The sequence below is a fragment of the Apis cerana genome, linkage group LG7, assembly GCF_029169275.1.
Source record: "Apis cerana isolate GH-2021 linkage group LG7, AcerK_1.0, whole genome shotgun sequence".
Classification (NCBI taxonomy): Eukaryota; Metazoa; Arthropoda; class Insecta; order Hymenoptera; family Apidae; genus Apis; species Apis cerana.
The window spans coordinates 2,460,921-2,484,125 of NC_083858.1; the positions used below are offsets into that span (position 1 = coordinate 2,460,921).

The 23,205-nt window shown below is 27.9% G+C and overlaps 4 protein-coding genes across 21 annotated transcripts in view; 2 read left to right on the forward strand and 2 right to left on the reverse strand.

Moving 5' to 3' along the window:
- The window catches only part of LOC107994275 (venom dipeptidyl peptidase 4), a 216,983-nt gene extending 210,489 nt beyond the window's left edge, over positions 1-6,494 (forward strand). For all 11 annotated transcript variants that reach the window (XM_062077611.1, XM_062077614.1, XM_062077615.1 and 8 more), the window contains 3 exons: positions 583-743; positions 4,048-4,253; positions 4,711-6,494. In XM_062077611.1, the coding sequence (XP_061933595.1) occupies positions 583-743; positions 4,048-4,253; positions 4,711-4,806 (463 nt within the window). In that variant the 3' untranslated portion in view covers positions 4,807-6,494. The remainder of the gene's footprint in view (positions 1-582; positions 744-4,047; positions 4,254-4,710) is intronic.
- The window catches only part of LOC107998462 (transmembrane protein 164), a 72,467-nt gene extending 55,707 nt beyond the window's left edge, over positions 1-16,760 (reverse strand). For 2 of the 7 annotated variants that reach the window (XR_009830686.1, XR_009830687.1), the window contains exons 1-5: positions 14,675-16,760; positions 14,474-14,590; positions 14,318-14,396; positions 14,095-14,195; positions 13,907-14,021 (exon numbers count right to left, since the gene is read on the reverse strand). Coding sequence is in view for 4 of the 7 variants with exons in the window: in XM_028667016.2 (XP_028522817.1) it covers positions 13,746-14,021; positions 14,095-14,195; positions 14,318-14,396; positions 14,474-14,590; positions 14,675-14,992 (891 nt within the window). In the remaining 3 variants the exon portion in view is untranslated. Of the gene's footprint in view, positions 1-11,133; positions 11,345-13,264; positions 14,022-14,094; positions 14,196-14,317; positions 14,397-14,473; positions 14,591-14,674 lie in introns of those variants that run through there. The other 5 variants (XM_062077620.1, XM_028667016.2, XM_028667017.2 and 2 more) reach the window with 5 other exon arrangements.
- LOC114576758 (DNA-directed RNA polymerase I subunit RPA12) lies at positions 6,203-7,376 on the reverse strand. The gene is made up of 3 exons (XM_028667019.2): positions 7,096-7,376; positions 6,714-6,927; positions 6,203-6,603 (listed from the first exon to the last, which is right to left on the reverse strand). Exons 1-3 carry the CDS (start codon positions 7,226-7,228, stop codon positions 6,579-6,581), a joined length of 372 nt encoding a protein of 123 aa, XP_028522820.1. The 5' UTR covers positions 7,229-7,376; the 3' UTR covers positions 6,203-6,578.
- Positions 7,402-11,055, forward strand: LOC107998463 (F-box/SPRY domain-containing protein 1). Of its 2 annotated transcripts, none has more exons than XM_017057759.3 (4): positions 7,402-7,811; positions 8,081-8,360; positions 8,441-8,531; positions 8,621-11,055. In XM_017057759.3, exons 1-4 carry the CDS (start codon positions 7,402-7,404, stop codon positions 8,713-8,715), a joined length of 876 nt encoding a protein of 291 aa, XP_016913248.1. In that variant the 3' UTR covers positions 8,716-11,055. The 2 variants fall into 2 exon arrangements, with proteins under 2 accessions (XP_016913248.1, XP_016913249.2); XM_017057760.3 differs by having other exon boundaries at positions 7,432-7,811; positions 8,087-8,360.
- Positions 16,761-23,205: the final 6,445 nt, after the last annotated feature.

The following is a 23,205-nucleotide window of genomic DNA, read 5'->3' on the forward strand; positions in this document are numbered from 1 at the left end:
CGAGTGGCTGTTCTCGCCTCGAGAGAACTTGTAAAACACGGAACCAATTTTTGTAACCGCATCCGACATATGGAAATCTCGGCCAAGATTTCGCGGACGTTCGATAAGGAAGATGGATCTAGGAATTTGATCTAGGAAGACTAGCTGATCGACTATAGAGAGGCATCTGCTTCCGCATTTATCAAGGAGAATTCGATAAAATTCGATGGACGGGCGTGGATAAATGGATTAAGGAAGTTAGAGAAAGAATATTTCGAGGAGAGAGGTTAGGTTAAGTGGCTCGATCGATATGTCGTCATAAGATGGCGCGGATTACACCGCTGTCATATTGCGATATTAAAACCAACTATTTTACTCGATGATATTTACTTTTCGAATTTTTTTTTTTCACCTCTGTTTATCCATTTCATTTTTGTTTGATTTTGAAATCGGATAAATAAACGCGCTTTGATAATATTGATTCAAAACGGGTAAATGTTTGTCGTTAAACGTATGGATTAAGGATTTTAATAATTTCGACGTTTTTCCTGGTTTTATCAACCAACGATTTAACGTCATGGACGATTTCCCCGTCGATTGCAGGTACTTGCAAGACAAGCTTCCATTCATCGACCGTACCAGGACGGCGATATGGGGTTGGAGTTATGGTGGATACGCGACGGGAATGACGCTCGCCATGGATTATCACGGAGTCTTCAAGTGCGGCATGTCCGTGGCACCTGTAACAGATTGGGCTCTTTACGGTACGTCTACGAGAGATAATATTTTCATCCGGTTGAATACCGCATACTTTATCGTTATTTCATTGTTTCCTTTATCTTTTACCGAATATTTAACATTCAATTCAACATCCTACATTATCCTGCTCCATCTTTTATATTTCCTCAATTTTTACGTATCTACGTTAAATTTATACCCTTGGTTAAAGACGAAAAAATTCAACGATACTTGGCGAATTCTGCTCCGCCTCGTCCTTTCTGATACACGAGCTCAATTTCGTTAAATTTATCGAAGAATATTATCCTTCATTTGGTCACCGCCGTCGATGCATAACGAATATCGAATCCGTCCCTATTTCAACTGCAAACCTCGTTAAACCTTTTGTTCGATCTTGCGAAATTCCCTCTGCACGGAGAATATTTGCATCCGAGGAATAAGTGGAATGTGTCTTTGGGTAATTTCCAATCGTGTATTTAATATTTAGCGATCATTGAAAGACTGGAACAAACGCTTAAACGTACCGTGTATCAAAATGAAACTTTGAATTAAGCGCAAGATAGAAAATGTTCGATTTCTGATCGCGATGCACCAAGCAACCAGGTCACGATGATTTGCATGGTAGAAGTGTAAGTATCGAAGAGGAGGGGAAGACGAGAAGTCGGACTCGTCGACGGTTCGTTTCAGCCTCGATCGATTCAATTATTGTCGAGGTCTTGTCGCAACTGGCTACGCTCGCATTTCAAGATATCAGATTTATTTCCTCGTCGAGAAATCATCGTTCGGGATCGTCCCTATCGCAACGAGGAACGCTCGATCTTCCTCCTCGATGCACATTTTTAACACGAACATTTCGCCTCTTCCTCTCTTTCTTTCTTGAAGGATATCGATTGTTGCGTTCTTCTTGTTTCTCTCTTTCATTTTTTTCTTGAACGAAAAATTTTCACTTTTATAGATAATTGATTATTCATTTATGTTCTCCTTTTTTTTTTTTATAAATTTTATAGACATTGGAAGTCATATTTGAATATATTAAAGATACAATATCGTGCATCGAGATACGTGAATTGTGATACATATATTACACGCGTTTATTGAAATTTTCGGAGACAAATATTTCAATGCTTTTGGAAATAAATTTTAGGGGGCAAGAAAGCTGATATATCAATCTTCTTATATCCAAAATATATTATCTGTTATTCCATATAATTTATTTTAAATGTATGTATTAAACTCGAGCATCAATATATTGATCTTTCATCTTTATTATATTGTTATATTAATCTTGTATTCTTTTTATATCATCTATATTATATTTCTCTAATAATAATAATATACATTACGATGCATGTATATATGTTTCCACTATACAATTTTTTTTATCGTGATATATTTGACTGTTTAAAGGATTAGTAATACGAAATAAAACGCGGAATGTAATGTAATAATATGAATTATTGCTCATCACTCTCTCATTTTTTTTATTTAAATATTTCTTTGTCATTTCTTTTCCTTTTTTTTCTCTTTTTTACCGAATTAGAAAAAGTAAATTTAATAAAATTATTACACATAATAAACAAATATACAGATAGAGAACATATGTATAACGATGCATGCGAAAATAATAAATTCATTATTTGTACATTAATTACCAGTATATCGACGCAGTAAATATTTATTGGAATGATAATTATAATATAATTTCTCGGGACGAGATAATTTACACTCACGCGCTAATTAAAGATCATTAATGCGATATCGATGAATGTATGTTCGTTTGGGAAAAAATTCTTATAATTCGAAAATTTAATTTAATTTTTTTTTTTTATTTTTAATTTACGGGAGAAACAAGCCCTCCTCTTCGTTGTAAACATTTCCACGGAAAGAATTTTCGATTCGCGTTACTGCTTCATTTCGCTTGACTTGCTTAATCAGTCGTAATAAAAGAAGAAAAATATATATACATATAGTATGTACAACGCAAAAACTATCGTTCCTGGAATTGAATTCCATGCGAAATCGAATCGAAAATGCTCGTCGAACGATCGTAATCGGAAACGGACGGTTCCTCCGCAACAGTTAACGGAAGAAAATGCTGCTACCGCACTTCACCGCTATAAATCATCGAGCGTAAATGTTCTATTAAATGGGGCTATTCGTAGGCCATTGAACGATTCAATTATTTTTCGCATGATTAATTTCGAAGATTTCCTTTGAAAATTCTTTGATTTTTCCACCGTTTTCTTTTTTTTTATTTCTCTAAATTTAACGTAGAAATTCTTCGAACGTAGAGAAAATTATTTTTGAAAAAATGTAAAATCCTTCAGTTTTATATCGTAGATCTTTTTCGGATTAAACTTATTTCTCAATCTTTCGCCATAATGATAATATTAATATTTTTAGCATCGTTTATATATGGAATAGAATAAATAAACATTTTACGCTGATATCTTGATTCGTGGATTTTTATTTTTATTTTTCGTGCACGATATCTTTCACGTGCAACGATAATTGCTGATTCAAAAGTTAAAATTTAAATTTGCCTGCGATATAAGTGACAGTAAATAATTTTTCAGAACTTATCGCACGAAGGAAATAGTCCTATATTTAATCTTTCGATTTTTAAGTTCGATGAATTTTTGTAATTTCAAAATAATTAATACCTGCACCGTGTACAGTAGCGCTATACGCATGAAGCAATTTCCAGACAAGCTCGCGGATTAATTAAGTGACATGCCGGATGTAATTCACAGGCGCGATTACGCGCGAAGCGTGTCGTTTTGTTTGTCCCACCCTCTGTGGCAAAAAGAACCTCTCAACGAGATTTTCCTTTGGATGTTGGATATTTTTAATTAAACTGCTGAAAAACTCGTAGATTGCTGTCACTTATATTCTCAACGTTAAATTTTTTATTACAATGGAATTTTTAAATTATTAGTATCGTAGAAATATTTGCTCACGGATATTTTTTAACTGCGAAACACTTTGAGACGAATTTTCCTTTTCGACGATAAATACGCGTGTAAAGCGTTAATTTATTCGTGTGACATTTCTGAAAGATTGATTCTAGAGATTAAAACAAAGAAAAATTAATTAATATAGAAATATCTATTGAGCTTAATTTATGATTAATTGAAGAATCGCCTATCAATATATTAACATTCCTATATATATAATCCATGCGTGTATAAAACAAAAGAAAATAATTCGATCATTCATCCATATAACTATAAAACGATTGGAATTTATTTAGTATTGAAAATAATGAAATAAAAAATAGGAAAATTAAGTTGATGAGATGTTTATAAAAAATTCGATGATCGATTACAGATTCGATATACACGGAACGGTTCATGGGTTTGCCTTCCGACAACTTGCACGGTTACGAGCAAGGTCAACTATTGAACAAAGTGGATAACATTAAAACAAAGATGTATTACTTGATCCACGGCACTCTGGACGATAACGTGCACTATCAGCAATCTTTGTTGCTCGCCAAGGTTCTCGAGCAAAAGGATATTCTGTTCAGGCAACAGGTACGGTATTCTGAAGATTTTCGTTTATTTCTGAAAATGAGCGAAGCACAAATATATGTTAAAGAGAAAAAAAGACAGGAACGTGTCATTTCGCTTCGTATTATTTCAAAAAGCTTACGAAATTATTATGCTTAGCATTCATCTACGTGCTTCCTGCCCGGTTCATGGAGTTTAATATTCACGATTAAAATCTACAAAGCGCATGCGAAGAACAGTTTTATTCCGTGTGAATAAATTCCCACTGTTTCGCTTAAGTTTCGCTTTTATTTAAATGACAATTACAGTTGTGTTTTCATTGCAATCGACATTATTTGTTCCTTCCAAATAAACAGATCGTTTGTATTATTTCATCGCGTTAATGATTTTCAAGTGAGATTAAAAACGTTTATTAAAAAGATTATTCGCCATGGAATAAAAATTTAATTTTCTTTTATTTTTTTTTTTTTTTTTTTTACAGACATACACGGACGAGGACCATGGGATCGCTCAATCACGAGCTCATCTTTATCACTCGTTGGAAAATTTCTTGGACGAATGTTACGAAGCTTCATGATCACAGCGTCGAGGGAAAATGACAATCTAGATCCTTTGCGCCACCTGCCTCACATTCCACTTGTAAATACCTTGCCACTTGTACATATTCGATGTACAATATGTAATATGAAGCGTTAGTGTACATAATTGAAAAAGGAAAAAAAAAGAAAAAAATAATTAAATACATTCGATTCAAACGTAATAAATAAAAAGATATCGTTCTTCTTTCGATTCTTCATAATTAATAACGAAGAAAAATTTCATATATTTGTAATCGAAACATAAAAATATGTATTGTAATCGAAGATCGAATATAGGAATTAATTATTTAGAATGAGGATATATTTATACCTATTTGCGAATCGTTTGGGTCGAATGTAATTTTTGATTGTTAAGAAAATCTAGAATTGGAGAATTTTTTTAATCTATTTTTTTGGAGAGACTAGATCGTTTATCGAAGGCCTAATGGGCTCGAAAAATATAAATTTCTAGCCCTCTTATGAATAAATAATTAAGCCAACGTATAATTGCATCTCGTGAAAACATTTTTTAAAAGTAAGTTTCGTAAAATGACAGATGCAATGCGTTGTATAATCGCCGATAATTCAAAAATAAGACGAGAATAAGACGAATGTTTTTTGTGAGATATATTATATTGTTAATAAACAAATGTTATTAAATATTATAACGATAAAAATTCGTACATTCAATTACGAATTTATAAGACATGTTCCTCTTTCGTTTCAAGCGTTATATGCGAGGCAAGTGAGAATTATGTGAAATGAAGTATAATTAAACTCTCTAGGGAGTGTTTTATGAAAAATAAAAATAAGTATCCGGCTCGGATATTGTTTATCTCTGAAAGAAAGAAAGATAACGATATCGTTGATCGCATATTCAATATTCAATACTTCTTTTTCTTTTAATTTCTTTTTTTTTTTAATTTCAAAACTTGGTGGTGTGGTATAAGTTTTATGCAAGAGATTATTTTCGCTTTTTTTTTTTACATTAATAACATAATATTTAAGCTAGAAATATTATATATGTTCTACATTACAAAAATATTTTTTCAACGTTTAAAATATAAGTTGATATAAGTTGAATGCATCTATAAGTAAAAGAACATTATTTGTTAATTTTTTGTTAATTTTATCAATGTTAGAATAAAGAAGCCTGTTTAATACTATTATAGTAAAACATCTATTGTATATATAATTAAGTTGCTGGACTGGTTGTTAAAAAATTCCTCAATAGAGCATATATTTCTCTTTACTATTAAAGGGAATATAAAAACATTATCGCGATTAATATTTAACATTTAAGTCTACCCTGGTAGTTTAACCAATGTACTTTAAATACAAAAATTTTATAATGAAAGGACCACTATAATGGTTTCAAAGACAGATTAATAGGAATTTCTCAAACTAATTGTTAATCTTTTATTCCAATATATTGTACAAAATATTTAATCAAATATATACAATAAAAATACATTATTACAAAATTTTCAACCATGCATAATTACGAAGAATGTAATGATAAATTAACAGTATTACATAAAATTATTATAATAATGATTATTATTATTACTATTATTATTATTATTATTACTATTACTATTATTATTATTATTATTATTATTATTATCTATTCATTGATATTTGTTAAGTGTATTATGAATAAAGCTCTATGTTTTATTAACACAGAGTGTTATGTTTTGATGATCATTTACCAATCAATTAAATAAGGAACGTTGAATGTACAAATTAAAATGTACAATAAAAATTTATATTATGAATTCTCTGTCTCTTTAAATCTGAAAACAAAATATATTTAAATACTTCTTCTTGCAAAAAATCATATTCATAAAAAAATTCTTTCTCCAAAAATTATTTTTTATGCTTAAATAATATTAAAAAAACATACTTGCACTTAGTACATGTATAAAATACTGTTTGTCCTTCATCTGCTGATCTCAATTGCAATGTAGCGTATGACATTTTATCATTTTGACATTGAGGACATTTTCTTTCAACAATTGGTCCTTCTGCTTCTTCTTTTTCGTCATTTTGTTTTGATAGAGCATAAACATTTGTCTTATTAAAATGAATAGTATAAGACATTGACATATCTCCAAAAGCTAATAATAAAAATTTATTATTTAAAAATAATTCTTTAGAATTATTTAATATAGTAAATAATTCATTCTTAAAATAAAAATTTCATTCTTTAATAATTTAATTTTTTTAAGTGAAACAAGAGAAATTTAAAATAATAAAAATAAAAATTATAAATAAATAATAAATACCTTCAGGACCCCATATCCTTTTGCAAGCATAACATGTTACATTTCCTTTATCACCTAATAATGGTAAAATTGATCCACAATCAGAACAAAAACCAGGAGTACTTATAAAAGAAACAGTAGAGTTTTGTTCCATTTCAGATTAAATAAAAATAACTGATTATAACCTCTTGATGCAATAAAAACATACACGTGAATTGAAAAAATACTTCTGCTAATACTTCTACAACCATGAAATATTGAATATAAGAAAGAAAACTTATATCCTAAATTGAAATAGATATTGCTCATCTAGTATATATATTTTTTATGCTTATTTCATGGAAACTATTCCTAACGTTCAATATAGCTACATGTCGCGCGGCGTTTCTGCGCGTGTATGTTTTGCTCGTTTACTCTATCAGAACCGGCAAAATGGACGATATAGCACTCCGAGTATCTGATCATGTTTTAGAAGTGATTTTTTCTTATTTAGATTTGCATACGTTGAGAAACTGTTCGTTAGTGTGCAAGCGATGGAATCGTTTCTTAAATGATGAGAATAATGATGCGTGGAGAATGCATTGCATTAGAAAGTTAGCCCAAGAAGCACTTAGTTCCGATTTATTATCATCGGTGCCTACTTATAAATCAAAGCTCCGTGCGTTTTATCATGCATGGAATCCTAATGACTGCTCTCGTAATATTTATATTAGGCCCAATGGATTCACTATGCACAGGTAGCACCTTGGATTCTGTCATTTCTGTGTGTAATTTACATTTTAATTTGGATCGTCGTACAGTGTCAAATTTTCTCTGTTATATGTATATAATCGAGAAATTAAAAATACTTTAAATATTTTAATATTGAAATCTTCGAATAATATTAAAAATCTAACTGTTTCATAATAAAAATTAATTATTTAAACATAAAATAATAAATTTTCGGTGTTGAGTGTGTTTTTATGTAATAAATGTTAAGTGAGTGCTTGAATCTTTACTACTTGAGTTATAGGAATCCAGTTGCTCAGAGCACAGATGCCTGTAGAGGTAAAATTGGTTTTCGACATGGACGTCATGCCTGGGAAGTTATTTGGGAAGGACCTTTGGGCACAGTGGCAGTAATAGGAATAGCTACAAGAGAAGCACCTTTATTATGTCATGGATATGTAGCATTAGTTGGTTCTGATGAGCATTCATGGGGATGGAATCTTGTAGATAATCATCTATTACACAATGGAAATGTACAAGGAAATTATCCTTTACTTAACAATGCTCCAAAATATCAGGTATATTACAATTTTTATGATATAACTTTTTATATAGGTAAAGGGACATTCCTTAAAATAAACAATTTTATAATTATCAGGTTGGGGAAAGAATTAGGGTAATATTAGATTGTGATGATAATACATTATCTTTTGAAAGAAATTATGAATTTTTGGGAGTGGCATTTAGAGGTATTGTATCTCAATGTTTCCTAGTTAAAAATAAATTAAAAAAAAAAAAAACAATTTTTTTTGATATTAATGAAAGATTAAATGCACAGGATTGCCAGACAAAAGATTATACCCATCTGTATCTGCTGTATATGGAAATACAGAAGTATCTATGGTATACTTAGGACCACCTCTAGATGGCTAACACTTTATTTCTAATAGAAACATATCTTCAAAAGTTTGATGAAATTTGGATGCAAAATTTTCTGCATCATACCAAAATGTTTACTATGAAGTAGAACAAGCACACCAATGAACTGTATGATACTCTTTAAGAGAGATGTGTGCCTGTTCATTCAGTCAATAACATTGTAAATAGTATTAGCATTCCATTTCAATCGATAAATTCATGGTAGTGCTTTATACAATGCTAACAGTTATAAGTTACTCAACAATCAACATTAATAAATTCATTTCATTTAAATCATATATCTGCTAATAGTGCTAAAACTGATCTGTACATTTTATAATGAAATTTCCCGTTTAAATTTTATATTTGAAAGTATCTTTATACATGAAAGTTGAGTGACATATTACTGATTTTGAAATAAATGTAAAAATATTTTTAAGTTAGACAATGTGTGAAAAGAAGTTCCTTCGCGAATTATATATGTTCTTTAAGAGAACATAAATTGAATTATTTTATTATTCTAAAATCTTATTAAATCTTGTAGATTATAATTTTTAAGTAATATTTATGCACAGAGAAATAAGTTCTATACTTTTCCTTACAGTATTAATAATTGACTCTTCATAAAAATATTTTACTTTATATGAAATCTATTCATATGCCAATAAAATGGCAAATTCTTATTTGTTTATAAAATAGTCATATATTTAACTTATTTCGATCATTATTAAACACGCGAATTAAAAATTAAATTCATTTTTTCATTATTTTTAATTATATAAGAACCATAAAACAAACTGTGATTCATCTGTATTTTATTATGTTAACACTGTAAAGATATCTTAATAAGATATCTTATGTTTAACTTAAGATCCTTTTGTATAAGATATTATGTTTCTTTTTCCTTTTTTTTTTCGTAAATTTATTATAGATATTTATATGTATTTAAAAATAATTATTATTTATTTTCTAAATATAGGAATCAATTTTTCTAATCTTACTGATAAAACTCAAGCAGCGAAATTGACAAACAATTCGAAGAAAACTTCGTAATTACAGTATACAGGGTGTTCCACTTAAAGTGTTCATAGCTGCTTTAAATTTTAATTTTTAAATGTACAAAACAATATCGTAAATTGTAAAATATCACGTGATAAACATCACTCAATTTGTATGATAATTAATATTTTTTTGTTTTTTTTTAAGTAAAGCGAAATAATACTAAAAATAAAATTAGTACCTGTCGAATTCATTTATATGACATTATAGTCGAACTGATTTTTTTTTCTCTATGAGAATTTTGTTTTTTATGTATATGTATGTAATTTGTGTATAAATATTCATTTAGTTATGAATATCATATATTTTAAAATTAAGTTAAATATATTTTAAATCATATATTTATAATCGCAGTATAAAGTTTATGTGATCACTATTGTGATTGATGCACAACAAATCTTATTTAATTAATGTAATTAACTTTTTGATTCGCTTATGCATTTAGTATAAGAAAATTATGTATCAACTATGCGTGAAATTTGTACATCGTGCTCTATGAAATGTATTTATAGATTAGAAATTATTCATTAGCGCCGATAATTGACGCCGAGAATTTCGACGGTATTTCGCAAACGAAATCACGAATAAGAATGATTTCAAATGTATATATTCATTATGGTCATTGTATTTGTTACAAGTAGTTTCAATGAAATTATGTTTTTTCTAAACTTTTGTACAGAATCGTGTATATACATATATAGTAATCGTGGATGTACGAGAAGAAAAATCTTGTTTTATATCTATTTAATGGATTCATATACATAAATAGCAAACATTACGGATCACGGACTGATTTAGAATTAATATTTCTCTCGATCGATCATCGGTCCAATCAAGTCTCCATAAAAAGAAGTATATTCTCGTTTCGAAAAAATACGAAACGTAATATAAGTTAACTTCGAATACGAACTATTGATATTATATGTGGAGTATAGTGGTGCCTTATTACAATTTTTTCGACATAATATTGATGTGGCTATGATGATACATGATAGCATTAAGTATTTCAATATTAATAGATATCAACCAGTTGTAATAATTCAAAAAGTCGATAACAAAACAAAAGAATCATTTTGTAAAACACGTGTTACGCATGCATCATATAACCATTTGCGAAACTATTCTGTACAAATGTTTAGAGAAAGAATGAATTAGTCGTAATACGATTAAGCTTGGAACACCAGTATACTTGCACGTATATCAGAAATATGAAAGTTTTAAACAAACATAAAAAAAAAAAAAAAAAAAGAAATGTAAATCGCTCTGTAAATAAATTATTTTATTTTAATGCTTTAATGTTTGTATTGTTGCATACCACGAATCATAATGATTGATAAATTTTAACATTTTTTTCTAAGAAACAAATGAAACAAATGTTTGGTATCATGATTTATTTAAATACAAGAAATACTTCGTATAAACCTTTTCCACCTCGTATTCCTTGTACAAATCAACACGATTTAATACGCAATTTGAAATTAAACATAATGTTTCTTTCATTCTTCGTTCTTTACGGATTAAATTCCACATTTAATACCAAATTTATACATAATTGCTATGGCTATGACGATAACGCTTCCTATAACTTACAAAAATATAATAGCAATTTATTATTACATTTAATTTTTACTGCTGTGCAACTTAGCTATAAATAAATTCTAACTTAATTATACGTATTAAAGATTCAATGTTGCAATCGAGTAATTAAAAGTAAATTGTTAATTGGAATGAATTCAAAACTTTCTTTGGTATATTGAGACATTGAATCTTATACATAATCTTATATTATAAAGTAATGATTTTTATTATTCTTGCTTATTTAAAATTATGCTTATTTTATGATAAACAAAGCTATAAATTTGAAAAAAAATAGATATACATAATACATATACATAATATTTTTGTTTTTACTAAATCTAATAGAAAATAGTAACTCAAAATACATATTATTCATACATATGTATTATGTACGCTATTAGATTTATATATATATGTATTAGTATTATATACAGTTATATATATTTATACATATGTATATATAATTTAATAATTTAATTTGTAATAAAAGTTCTTGTTGCACAGCAAATAACTGTTAATATTTAATGCATATTAAAAACAAATATTGTTATAAAAATTTTTTTCTTATTATTATAGCAAAAATCAAAATTAAACTTTTCCGAAGCCTTTGTAATCGCAAGTTAAATGCAAATAATATTTAACTTAAATAAAATGTAAAAGTTTTATTAAATATCAATTAACTCTTTCGTGTGGAATTCGTATATGAAATGATTATTTGTAATATCTTATTTAACTAGATATTTATTTCTTTTTATCTAATAATTTTTTCATGATTCTATAATTTTTAATTTATTTATTTTCCACACAAAAGAATTTTAAAATTAATTATATAAAAAGTGCGCACAATTAAAACATAATTAATTGAGATATTAAAGTTATAAAGTTAAAGTATTATATATATAAAATTTTCTTTCAATCTAAAAAATAATAAAGAAACTATTCGATATAAGTTAATGAAAATTTTCAATATAAAAATTTAACAAAGTATATATGAAATAGATAGAAAATTTTTCATTAGGCCATGATATTATAAACATTTACTTTCTTGTGTAAAATTTAATTTATTATGAGCAAATGTTCATTTTAAATGGTAATCTATAAAAAAATAAAAATATAATAAAACAATTTAAACAAAAAATAGGAAAATAGGAAGTATAAAAAAGTATGCACAAGATTATTTATTATAATACTTATTTAAATTTTATATTATCACAAATTTTTATATAAATTTTTGTAAATAAATATTTTAAAACTTTTGAATAAATTTACGCATAAAAAAATGCATATTAATTTTAAGAGTTATATAAAATCATTATGTAAAATTTGATGTAAAATTTTTTTCATTGATTTCTGATGGATTCTCATGTTGCATAATTAAAATAAATATTTTATTATCTGTGCACACTATTAACACAATTTATTATATTTATTTAAAATAGATAAACATTAATTTTTATTATTTATTAAAATATTTGTCTTTTGTATTTCATATCACATAATTAATTATTATATCACAATAAATCTGCTTTTTATGAGTAATGAGAAATTATCTTCTGGAAAAAGATAATTCATTAAACTAAAAATAAATAAATCACAAAATTCATTATTTGATTTAGTATGCTTGTCTTTTAATTGTGACAGGTACATTATTTCCATAATTAAATTTATTTCTATTATAGTAATTATAGTAAGATAAGCATTATAATAATAATATATTTAAATGTAGGAAAAACAAAACTGATTCTCCAATTACACTGATAAAATTGTATCCAAGATAAATATTGTAAAACAATTATTTATGGAATGAATTTGAAATAGTTTGTATATATATATATAAATAATCCAATAGTATAAAAAAATAATCACACACAAAGAAATTTTTATAATAAAAAAATAGCATATAAAACAATTATCCTTTTTAATTGTATTTTGTTGTATTTTTAAAAATTGCCATGTTTTTAAATAGAAAATTGATTTACATATAACATATAACATTCCTAATCACAGATGCATAAAAAATGCAAGATCATTTCTCATAATCAGAGAATTCTAAATGAAAAAGAATGTGCTATAGCACAATAGTAGTACCTATTTAAAATTTATGATATTCATTACGTATTTATTTGAAATTTATAAATCCTAATTACTATTATAGTTTGCTCTACACTGTTTCTATTCAATGTATTCACATATGCAATGTGAAAAATAATTATAGAATTGATTATTAAAAAAAAATCTGTAATTGTTACAGATTACAACTATATATTATGAATGCACATATAATAAACACAAATCAGTTTGTGTTCATTTAGTTATTGACATACAAACTTATATATTTTTTTGAATCAAATTGAATTGCAGCAGAATAATATTCGTATAATAATTCATCAGTATTACGAAATATTATTCTAGTTTACATGTGTATGTCCATTCCCTGAGGTATCTTCATATAATTTCTCATTATCATCAAAATTGTTTCTTATTGGAAATACACATTCAAGCGTTGGTTTTACTTTAGTCAATGAAAACTTTGTTAAGAAAAAATCGGATATATAACAAAATAGCTTACATAACAATGGACATAATAATCCTTGATGAATAAATGTCCACATTCGATAATTTTGTCCTTCAAATGGATCTAAAATAGCAGCACATAACATATGACTAAGATTTACTTGTGTGGGCTAAAAAATGAAATATTAGAATTAGAAATGAAATATAAATATACATATAAATATATTATATAGTAATACACACCAATGCAATAGGTTGGATAATCCAAAAATGATAAGCTAAATTTATTCCATAACTAAATATACACCAACTCATATCTGACAGAGGTTCGATATTATAAACACCTAAGGAAAAAAGAATATAAGAAATAAGAATAAAATATATATAATATATATATAATATATAAAATATATATATATATATAAAATGAAAAAAAAAATTAATATTCAAAACAGTTTGCAACTACCTCCAATTCTCAACAAATAATATGGTATCACTACCATCAAACCATGTTGGATGTAGTATAATGCTTTATCTGCAAATATCTGAAACAATTATATCAAAATAAATTTGTACCAAAAAATATTAAAAAATATTTCTTTAGTAATAAAAAATAATTTACTCTGCGAGATTCTGTTTCTGGAAATAAATATGCTAAAAGTGGTCCATTTAAGAAGTTTAAATGTATCCTAAAGATAGTTGTGACCGTAGGACTAGGATTTGCTGCCAATAAATATAACTATATCATAAAAAAGATAATAATTACAATTATATCAACATAAATAAAATATATATATTGTTCAAATACTTTTACTTATTTTACCTGTGCTGCTGAAGTTATATGACAAGGATTCAATATATATATAACTGTTCTACTAGTAAACTTAAATCCAATTTCCATTCCTAACACTAATGACATAATGATTAATAAAATCCTTCTACCAACACAATCTTGATTTACATATGATACTTTAGATGGTAATTTGATTCTTTTGTAACCCCATACTAGAAAACTTATTATGAATATTGATATAAATAATGTTTCAATAATTCTTTGTTTTAAACTTAAATAATATGCACATTCTGGTCCTACATTACGTGGTATAGAGGCATTAACACCATCATATGCCCATTCAAACATTGCTACGAATTCTTTTTATGCAACTGAAATTAAACAAAATTAAGATTAATAATTTAAATACAGATTAACTCACGTTTAAATCTTTGCTATCCGCAATGACGAATTTCAGCCTACCAGTAAATAGAACGTTTTACTGAATAATGTACGTAATTCCTTAATCCCTGTATTTAAACATTAGATAAACAAGAATTATAAATATAAAAAGAATTAATAATGAACTATAATTTATTATATTTCAATGTTATATTGGATAATATAATTATTGATTCACCGAAACCAAGAGTCTTTAAATAGAAAATCATTGAATTTAACGTACCTACTTTCTCAAAATCTAATAAACACAAAAGTAACATAGAATACTTTAAACTGATATGCACTGTATAACAAATTGTATTAACACACACTTGTAAGTATAAATGAATTTCATACTGAGCACCGCGTATTTTCTATTGACGTATCCTATCGAAGAACTTCAAAATTCTGTTACCATCCTCACATCATTTTCAATAATACCGACTCAGCATAATAAAATATCACACCAAAGATGATGCACATATTATATTTAACAGATGGCACCATGATATTCTTGTAAGATCAACTCGGCCGATAGTCTGTTCACGTTTTTAATTCATAATATGAAATTCTTTTATTTATTTTCGATCGTATAAGGAAAAAAAGAAAAAAATTTAGTGTGGATATGAGTAATCAATATTTAATCTAAACTACAGTAATTAGAAAAAAAAAGAAGAAGAAAAGAAAAGAAAGAGGAAAAGAACGATGAAAGTGAGTGTAACTAATCTAAAATAATATAAAATAAACGAAAAATAAGTGAGTTTTTAAGTTTCTTAGAATAAATATCAAAAAACTAACAGAAGAAACATACCTGATATTGAGAGTGTTACCTACTGTATTGCAGCGAATATATTCAAATAATTACACAAGAGAATTCTATATTACAGTCAAATTTAAGCAAGACCAAACAAAAACTAAAATAGAACAAGGATTGCTGTTGCGCGGAATTTCAGTATTGCCAAATATGCAGCTAAGAGAAAATTCTGCGCTGATAAAATTTAAAATAGAAGCAAATGAATATGTGAAAGCATTCAAATTAACACAGTAATACAAAATTCATGAAAAATTCATGGAAACAAGCGGTTTAACATAAACGTAAAAAAAGATTTAATCGAGTTTTCTCGCTATATATAAAGAGTTAAAGAAGTCGGAACACTTCATAAAAGAACAAAAAAAGAAAATCAATAAAATTAAATAAATTCTAAATCAAAAATTGCCATATTTGAAAGAACGATTTTTATAAATTACTTTAAGGTTTACTAATCATGTTAATATCCACAGAAATCTGTATAACTTATTAAAACAAGAAATAAGTAAGAAATAAGCAAGCAAGAAATAATAAAATTCTAAAAAAAAAGAAAAACATTTCTAATAGATATTTGTTAATATATTGCAAATAAATTACAGAGAAAATGTTAGAAAGAAACCATTGTTCAAAATCATATCGATAAAATATATAACCATTCAACAACTAATATACAATATCTTATGATTTTTAAAAATCAGCACGAAGATGTTACTCGTAACTTATATAAATTTCAAGTACGTAAAAAAATAAACGCGTGCGCAGCCAATCAGCTCATATTATTGGCTATAAAATTTATAACCGTATCTGTGATACGATTATGAATAATATAGCAAATAATAATGATTTCCCAGGTCTCACCACGTGGAGGTTGCTGCGACTTGGAGACCCACCCTATCCGCGATCCCATCCACCCTCCTTTACGTAAAAATTTATTTAAAATCAAAAATGAATCTTCCTTTCGACGTAGAATTGCAAAACGTTCGATCGTCGATCGTTGTGCAAAACGAACAGCAAAAGGAATTTTAAAAGAAAACCGACGCGACAATCTAAAGCTGAAAATGAAAATTAAATTATACCTTAATCGTATATGACTCTATATGAAACACAGACACATTATTTCATGCATGCATCAATATTTTATATTTTCATTCGACAATAAACGTATAAAATATTGATTATTAGGAAAATTTAGTAAAAGAAAAAAAAAGCGGAGATTTTTCACACAGAGTCATATTTATTTTATTGACCACCACCACAATACCACCATTTTTAATAACAAAGTACTACTTAGTACTACTACTACTATGCATGCACTTATAAATTAGATTCTACGTAAGCAAGCAATATTTCTACAGCAGCAGTTCTACAAGCATCTACTTATATTCTACTTATATTCTAAAACTTATATTTAATAGAAAAATTTCACGAATCCTTAAATAATCTCTACAATTCTTGGTAATTTCTACTTATATATCAATCAAATATTTATTTCAATTCCTATTTAGCATAAAAACATCTGAAAGTAGCATTTTCCTTTTTCATAATTTAAAGATTTTTTTAGGGAGCCTACCTATGAAAAAATCTCAATGAAATCAAGGGGAAATATAAATATCCTTTGTTCGTTTCACACTGTCTCTGAAACATGAATAAAACTACAAAGGATTAGTAAAAATTCTATAAAATAAATACTTTGATAGAATTGGTTCTAGATTCATGTGATTCCTACCTAAATAGAAAATATTTTTCTCTTATTTTAACATTGTTACTTAAACTCTTTATTCATGATTACTTGTAAAATTGTCCGTGATATTATAATTAACCTAAAATTTTAGGGGCCCCTTCTACAGTAAAATTAATAATTAATCAAGGATATCGAAGGAAAGGGAAAGTAATAGTATATGAAATATGCATGGTCGTTGATCCACTTCACAATAGTTCCTGAAACAAATCAAACTAGGAATAATTAATATGAAATATCAAAAACATACAATTACCAATAATAAATATATATCAAGAAAATGTAATGACTTGAATTTGAATCTATCATCAATCAATAATTGATGATTAATATATCTGAAACAAATTTAAATAAAACATTAGAACAATAATTGAAAAAGAAAAAACCATGATTTTGAATATAGATAGACGAAGATAGATAAGTTTTATAACGAACATTCACCATTATTGACTTTAGAAAATTTAGTGAAAACAATTTCAATTCCGTATTTTAATAAACTGGATGCATTATCATCGATGAAAAATATAAATATATATATATATATATACTTACAGCAAAATTTTCTGTAACAAACGTAGAATGTACCAAGGGGCGCTGAAAAAAAAAGAATTGAGCAGCCAGAAGGACTACTGAAACAAGAATATTTTCCACTCGATACGAACGCGAACAAACCGCGAGTGGAGCATTTACTTTGTATCGCGACGCTAATAAACTAATATTTTTTTTTATAAATCAATCGCGAAGAGTGCTTTATTGTACTTGCAAGATCAATTAATATTCAACAACAACAAAAAATATATATATAAAAAAAAAGCTGAAAAATTCCCGAAAATAATCAATTATTTACGCAACACTATACTCTATGCACTCAAATTTAAACAACGCAACACTAATGGCGAGAAATCCAGTGCAGTCTCCTCAATGACTGCTGTCGTACGATCACCCTTGTAGCGGCTTTAGCCACTTAATTGGTGACGGGAGAATGAATATTTCCACAATCACAGTGGAAGAAATTTGGGCATTCGATATTCGCAACACTATTTGAACAAACGCGAAGAAATTTATCAACGCAACGCTACGTTTTAAAACAAATTCAATCGAAATCATTGCTTTTCTTTCTATTGTTAAGAAAACTATTATTAATAAGATATAAAGAATTTAATCACAAATGATATTTCAATATTATAAAAAATTTATATGAAAAAAAATCGCGATATCTTAAAATCTTCGCAACACTAATGCAAACGCGAAAATTAAAACGCAACTCTAATTCAACCCGTTATCGATCAATCGCAACACTAATAAAAAATCGCGATGCCCACGATAGCTGGATCTGGATGATGGGCCGGCATGCAAATCGGCCAGACAACACAACAACAATTACTACATATACTAAAACGAGCACAATGACAAAATAGTAACAATGACTTCCCATCCTTTGGACCCAAAACAGATCCAAAAGATGAGAAGCCATTCGTTGCAGCCCCTCTTCGTGACAGTTTGTCGAGGCCTCTTCGGTCTTCCTCCTTCGGGCGCGATGCCCGCTGAAACTTAAATCTAGGCTCGAGACTCACTGATCGTAAATCAAAGAAAAAAAAACGAAAAAAAAAAGGCTAAATCGCGGAAGCTAAGTGCACATAGACGACCAACTATCAATTGTCGATCGTACACGTGCAGAATCTCGAGCGCAACGTTCGTTTCGAATTTACCTCGCGACCGCGACCGCGGAAATTCGAAAAATCGATGAATAAAACCAAATACGAATGGCATGCTCCACTCGCATATTCCAGCTTCATCCTCGATTTTTCAAATTATATTTCCTGAAACAAGTTGTCACGCGAAAACGCGCCTACCCGACCAGAGACTGTGACAACTTGCCCGGCCCTACCTACTTATAATTAACACACATACCAGAAGTATACTACCTATCCTACCTAATCCTATATTTAAAAAAATGGCAAAACAGGCACACCAACACATTCATTCTACGATTCTCACGCATAATACTCGGGCGCAAAAGCCTACACTAGGGAAAACGTCCCGGGACGCCTCCGACACCCGAGCTTGGCACACAACTCCCACACTCTAACTTTACGTACCATTTTCCTGAAATCGACTGACGATGGCTAGTGACCATTGCGTGAGATGCGATAAAAAATATGTACATCTTAATTCTAATTATAAATATTTATTATTAAATGAATATATCTTTTATAATATATCAATTAAATTATTAAAGCATAGAAATTTGGTCATCATTGACCATTATTATTATAATTTGAAAGTAAGAATTGTGTACAATTCTTGTGTACAAATATTGTTGTTGAAAATTGTAATGATAATTAATCGTGAATATTTTAAATATTTCAAGTTATATCGTGTCGTAGAATGATAAATGAAACGACGCAATTCCACAGCCTAACCACACACACATAATGTGGAAAATACGTCGTGCACGATACACTAACGCATCGTCAGTCGCTAAAAAATGTTTATTAGCTTATAAACTAAGGTCATCATGCCCATCGCCTCTCTCTCACCCAAGTAGCACTTGGGCACGTGAGTGAGATCCTGGCAATAAACATGGAAGGGGTTAAACCTGAAAATCCTGAGCTAAAAAAAGTATTAGTGCGAATTAACGGGCTAAAATTATATCATTTTACTTCATTCTTTAATGAACGTTTCATTTAACAAATTTAACGAATTATTGAATTATTAATTTTAGAAAATAGTAATACAAAAAAAGATATTTATCTGTAATAATTAATAGTAAAAAATAATTGACTCTAAATGAAATATTAATAAAAATAACCTCAGGCGATCTCTTCATCAAAGCATATATTCGAAAATGAAAAATCAACGTGCAAAACTTTTTGCCCTGATTCAGAAATCTACCTGTCGCGAAATATCTTCTTGCACATAATATTTCATACATTTCTTTCTTACGGAGGAAATTAAATATTTTTATAATTTATAATTTAATTTAAATCATATTTATTATAAATTTACAACATATCAAATAATTACATTTTATAACTACATTCATATAGTTATTTATATATAGTTTGATTCATATAGTTGTTTAATCTTTATTTTACAAATGATTACATTTTCAACTATAAACTAACTATAAATCAAACTAATTTGTATCGTTCATATTAATCATATTAAAATCATATTAAAATAATTAGATGTACATTATGTAATATTAACTATCAATATTATCTTAAAAACGCGACGTGCAAGAAGATCTATCCTGATCTAATAAATAAAATACAAAGAAAGAAATGTTACTATTCACGGGTATGAATACCCGCGGTCATTGTGCTCGTGCAAAAATCTACGTATACAACCAATCATTCGTGTCGATTCGGACTTTTTGTCCTACGACATGATTGAATGATCGGAGGAACATAAATGCATGCGACTCACCGATAGATGCGAAGAATCTGCATTGCGTGGCCCAAGATGTCAACGCCGAAGTAATCATCGTCAGGAAGTGAAAACTGCAACGCAACATAAAGCATTGTAATTAAAACACAATACTGATTATTTAAAAAAGTTGAACTGCGAAATAAATATAAATAATTACCTCTTCGCGTGGTGGATGATTGCCTTATTCCTTTGGAAACCACTGACTCTACCCTGTACCGAAAACGAATATTTAAAAAAATAAAATAAAAAATAAAAAACTACTATCGCGTCGATTTCAAACATAAGCGACGAATAATCACTGATTCTAGTTTCGCGAATAATTATGATAATCATTAATTATTAAGAGTTATTGTGCACTAAAATATTTAAAAAAAACTGTTACCGAACAAACACTGATTCTACAGACCGCATTGCACGCGATCACAAATATTTTTTTAAAATTACAGTCCAGTAGAAATGTTCATAAACACTGCCTCATTCCTTCGAGAAGCACTGACTTTACACCGAAAACGAATATTAATAATAAAAAAAATAAAAATAAAAAAACTGTTAACGCGTCCGTTCAATTTGCAATCGGCGAACAAACACTGATTCTAATTTCCCGATAATATAATAATTTAATTAGAGCTATTATGCTCTAAAATATTAAAAAACTGTTACGAAGCAAACACTGAATCTACCGATCGCATTGCGCGCGATCACAATAATTGTCTGAAAATAAAACTGTATTAATAATGGGGGGGAATATAATAGAAAAAGAAGCAAAACATTTTTTTCTTCTTCTTCTTTCTATCATTTATATCAGAAAAAAATTGTCATTTTTATTGAAACTATGGATTCATTATTATCAATTTTTTTATGAATAAAAAAATTTTATATACAAGAAAATAATATATATACCATTAATACAAAACTATTAATATTTATGGTGAATGTTCATTATAAATATTCATTATAATATACTTTAAAATGATAAAGTATATCATAAAAACGATCGAATAAAAACAGAATAAATACATACAGTACGCAGATGAAACATCAAACTTCTTGAAAATGTACGATGACGCCCATATTGAAATTTTTCCCGCCTTTCAAATTATACCAATAATCGCGTAATAACCTGTACGAAAGAAAATAAGAATTTTCAAATATATATGTACATTAAATGAAATAAAATTAATCAATCATACATTAAAATAAAACGAAAATCAAACACAAACTCCATTTTAAAAAGGTATAATACGAATTAATTAAAATCTTAACTAAAATTCTAACTGTCGAATAAACGATTATTATTACGATTAACGAAAGGGAGGGGGCGGAGCCGGGTGTATGCGCGCGCACATAATTCGACAAGTCGAAACCTGTCGAAACCTGTCGAAGCATGAACTTTCAAATTCTTAGAAAAGCGATATTATGATATTATGAAAACAAATAATGAGCCTCGAACAGTGAACAAAAACTGAAAAAAAATGAAAAAAAATATATAAACATTACGGAGAGATGCATTTAGAAACGAAATATATTTATAATACGTATATATATATATATATATATTATACGTACATATCGATGTATTTCGAATATAATAAAATAAAATTGATTTTATACACGTTCGTTTCAATATGGATAAAAAAATTAGAAAAATCTACTCCAAATAAATTTATTCTGATAAATTGATTCGTTAAAAGCTATATTAACATGAAAATCATCAATCATAAATCGTTGTAATATGTCCATATCACCAGCTATTTTTCCTTCCAAGTTATCCCGGCAATCGAGCGAACGAATTATTTCAAATAAAAATTAAAATTGTAAAACAAATCTATAAAAAACTATATTAAAATGAAGCAACAAGTGAATTCGAATCCCGATTCAACGAAGCACGAAATACCGGTAATTTCGACGGAGACGATCGATGAAAAAAACACAAAAAAATCCTCAAATACTAATTAATTTCGACATTACAGTAATAAATAAATTATTAAATAAACGAAAATGATAATGATTTATAAAATTGATGATGAAATATTATCAAAATTACTTACTGCGTAGCAGAATTTTCGAAGCCGGCTGCGACGACACGTCCACTCACTATCACTTTCCACACAAAACTGATCCCTGCGCGCCAAAATTTACTTAGGAGCTTTCTGATTGGTT

Coding starts and splice junctions, on each gene's coding strand:
- LOC114576758 (XM_028667019.2), bottom strand. CDS start 7,228: ATGGAACAAAACTCTACTGTTTCTTTTATAAGTACTCCTGGTTTTTGT. Junction 6,928..7,095: donor AAGGATATGGGGTCCTGAAG/GTATTTATTATT, acceptor TTTTATTATTAG/CTTTTGGAGATATGTCAATG. Junction 6,604..6,713: donor TATACATGTACTAAGTGCAA/GTATGTTTTTTT, acceptor TTTTGTTTTCAG/ATTTAAAGAGACAGAGAATT.
- LOC107998463 (XM_017057759.3), top strand. CDS start 7,402: ATGCTTATTTCATGGAAACTATTCCTAACGTTCAATATAGCTACATGT. Junction 7,812..8,080: donor AATGGATTCACTATGCACAG/GTAGCACCTTGG, acceptor TTACTACTTGAG/TTATAGGAATCCAGTTGCTC. Junction 8,532..8,620: donor TTTGGGAGTGGCATTTAGAG/GTATTGTATCTC, acceptor TTAAATGCACAG/GATTGCCAGACAAAAGATTA.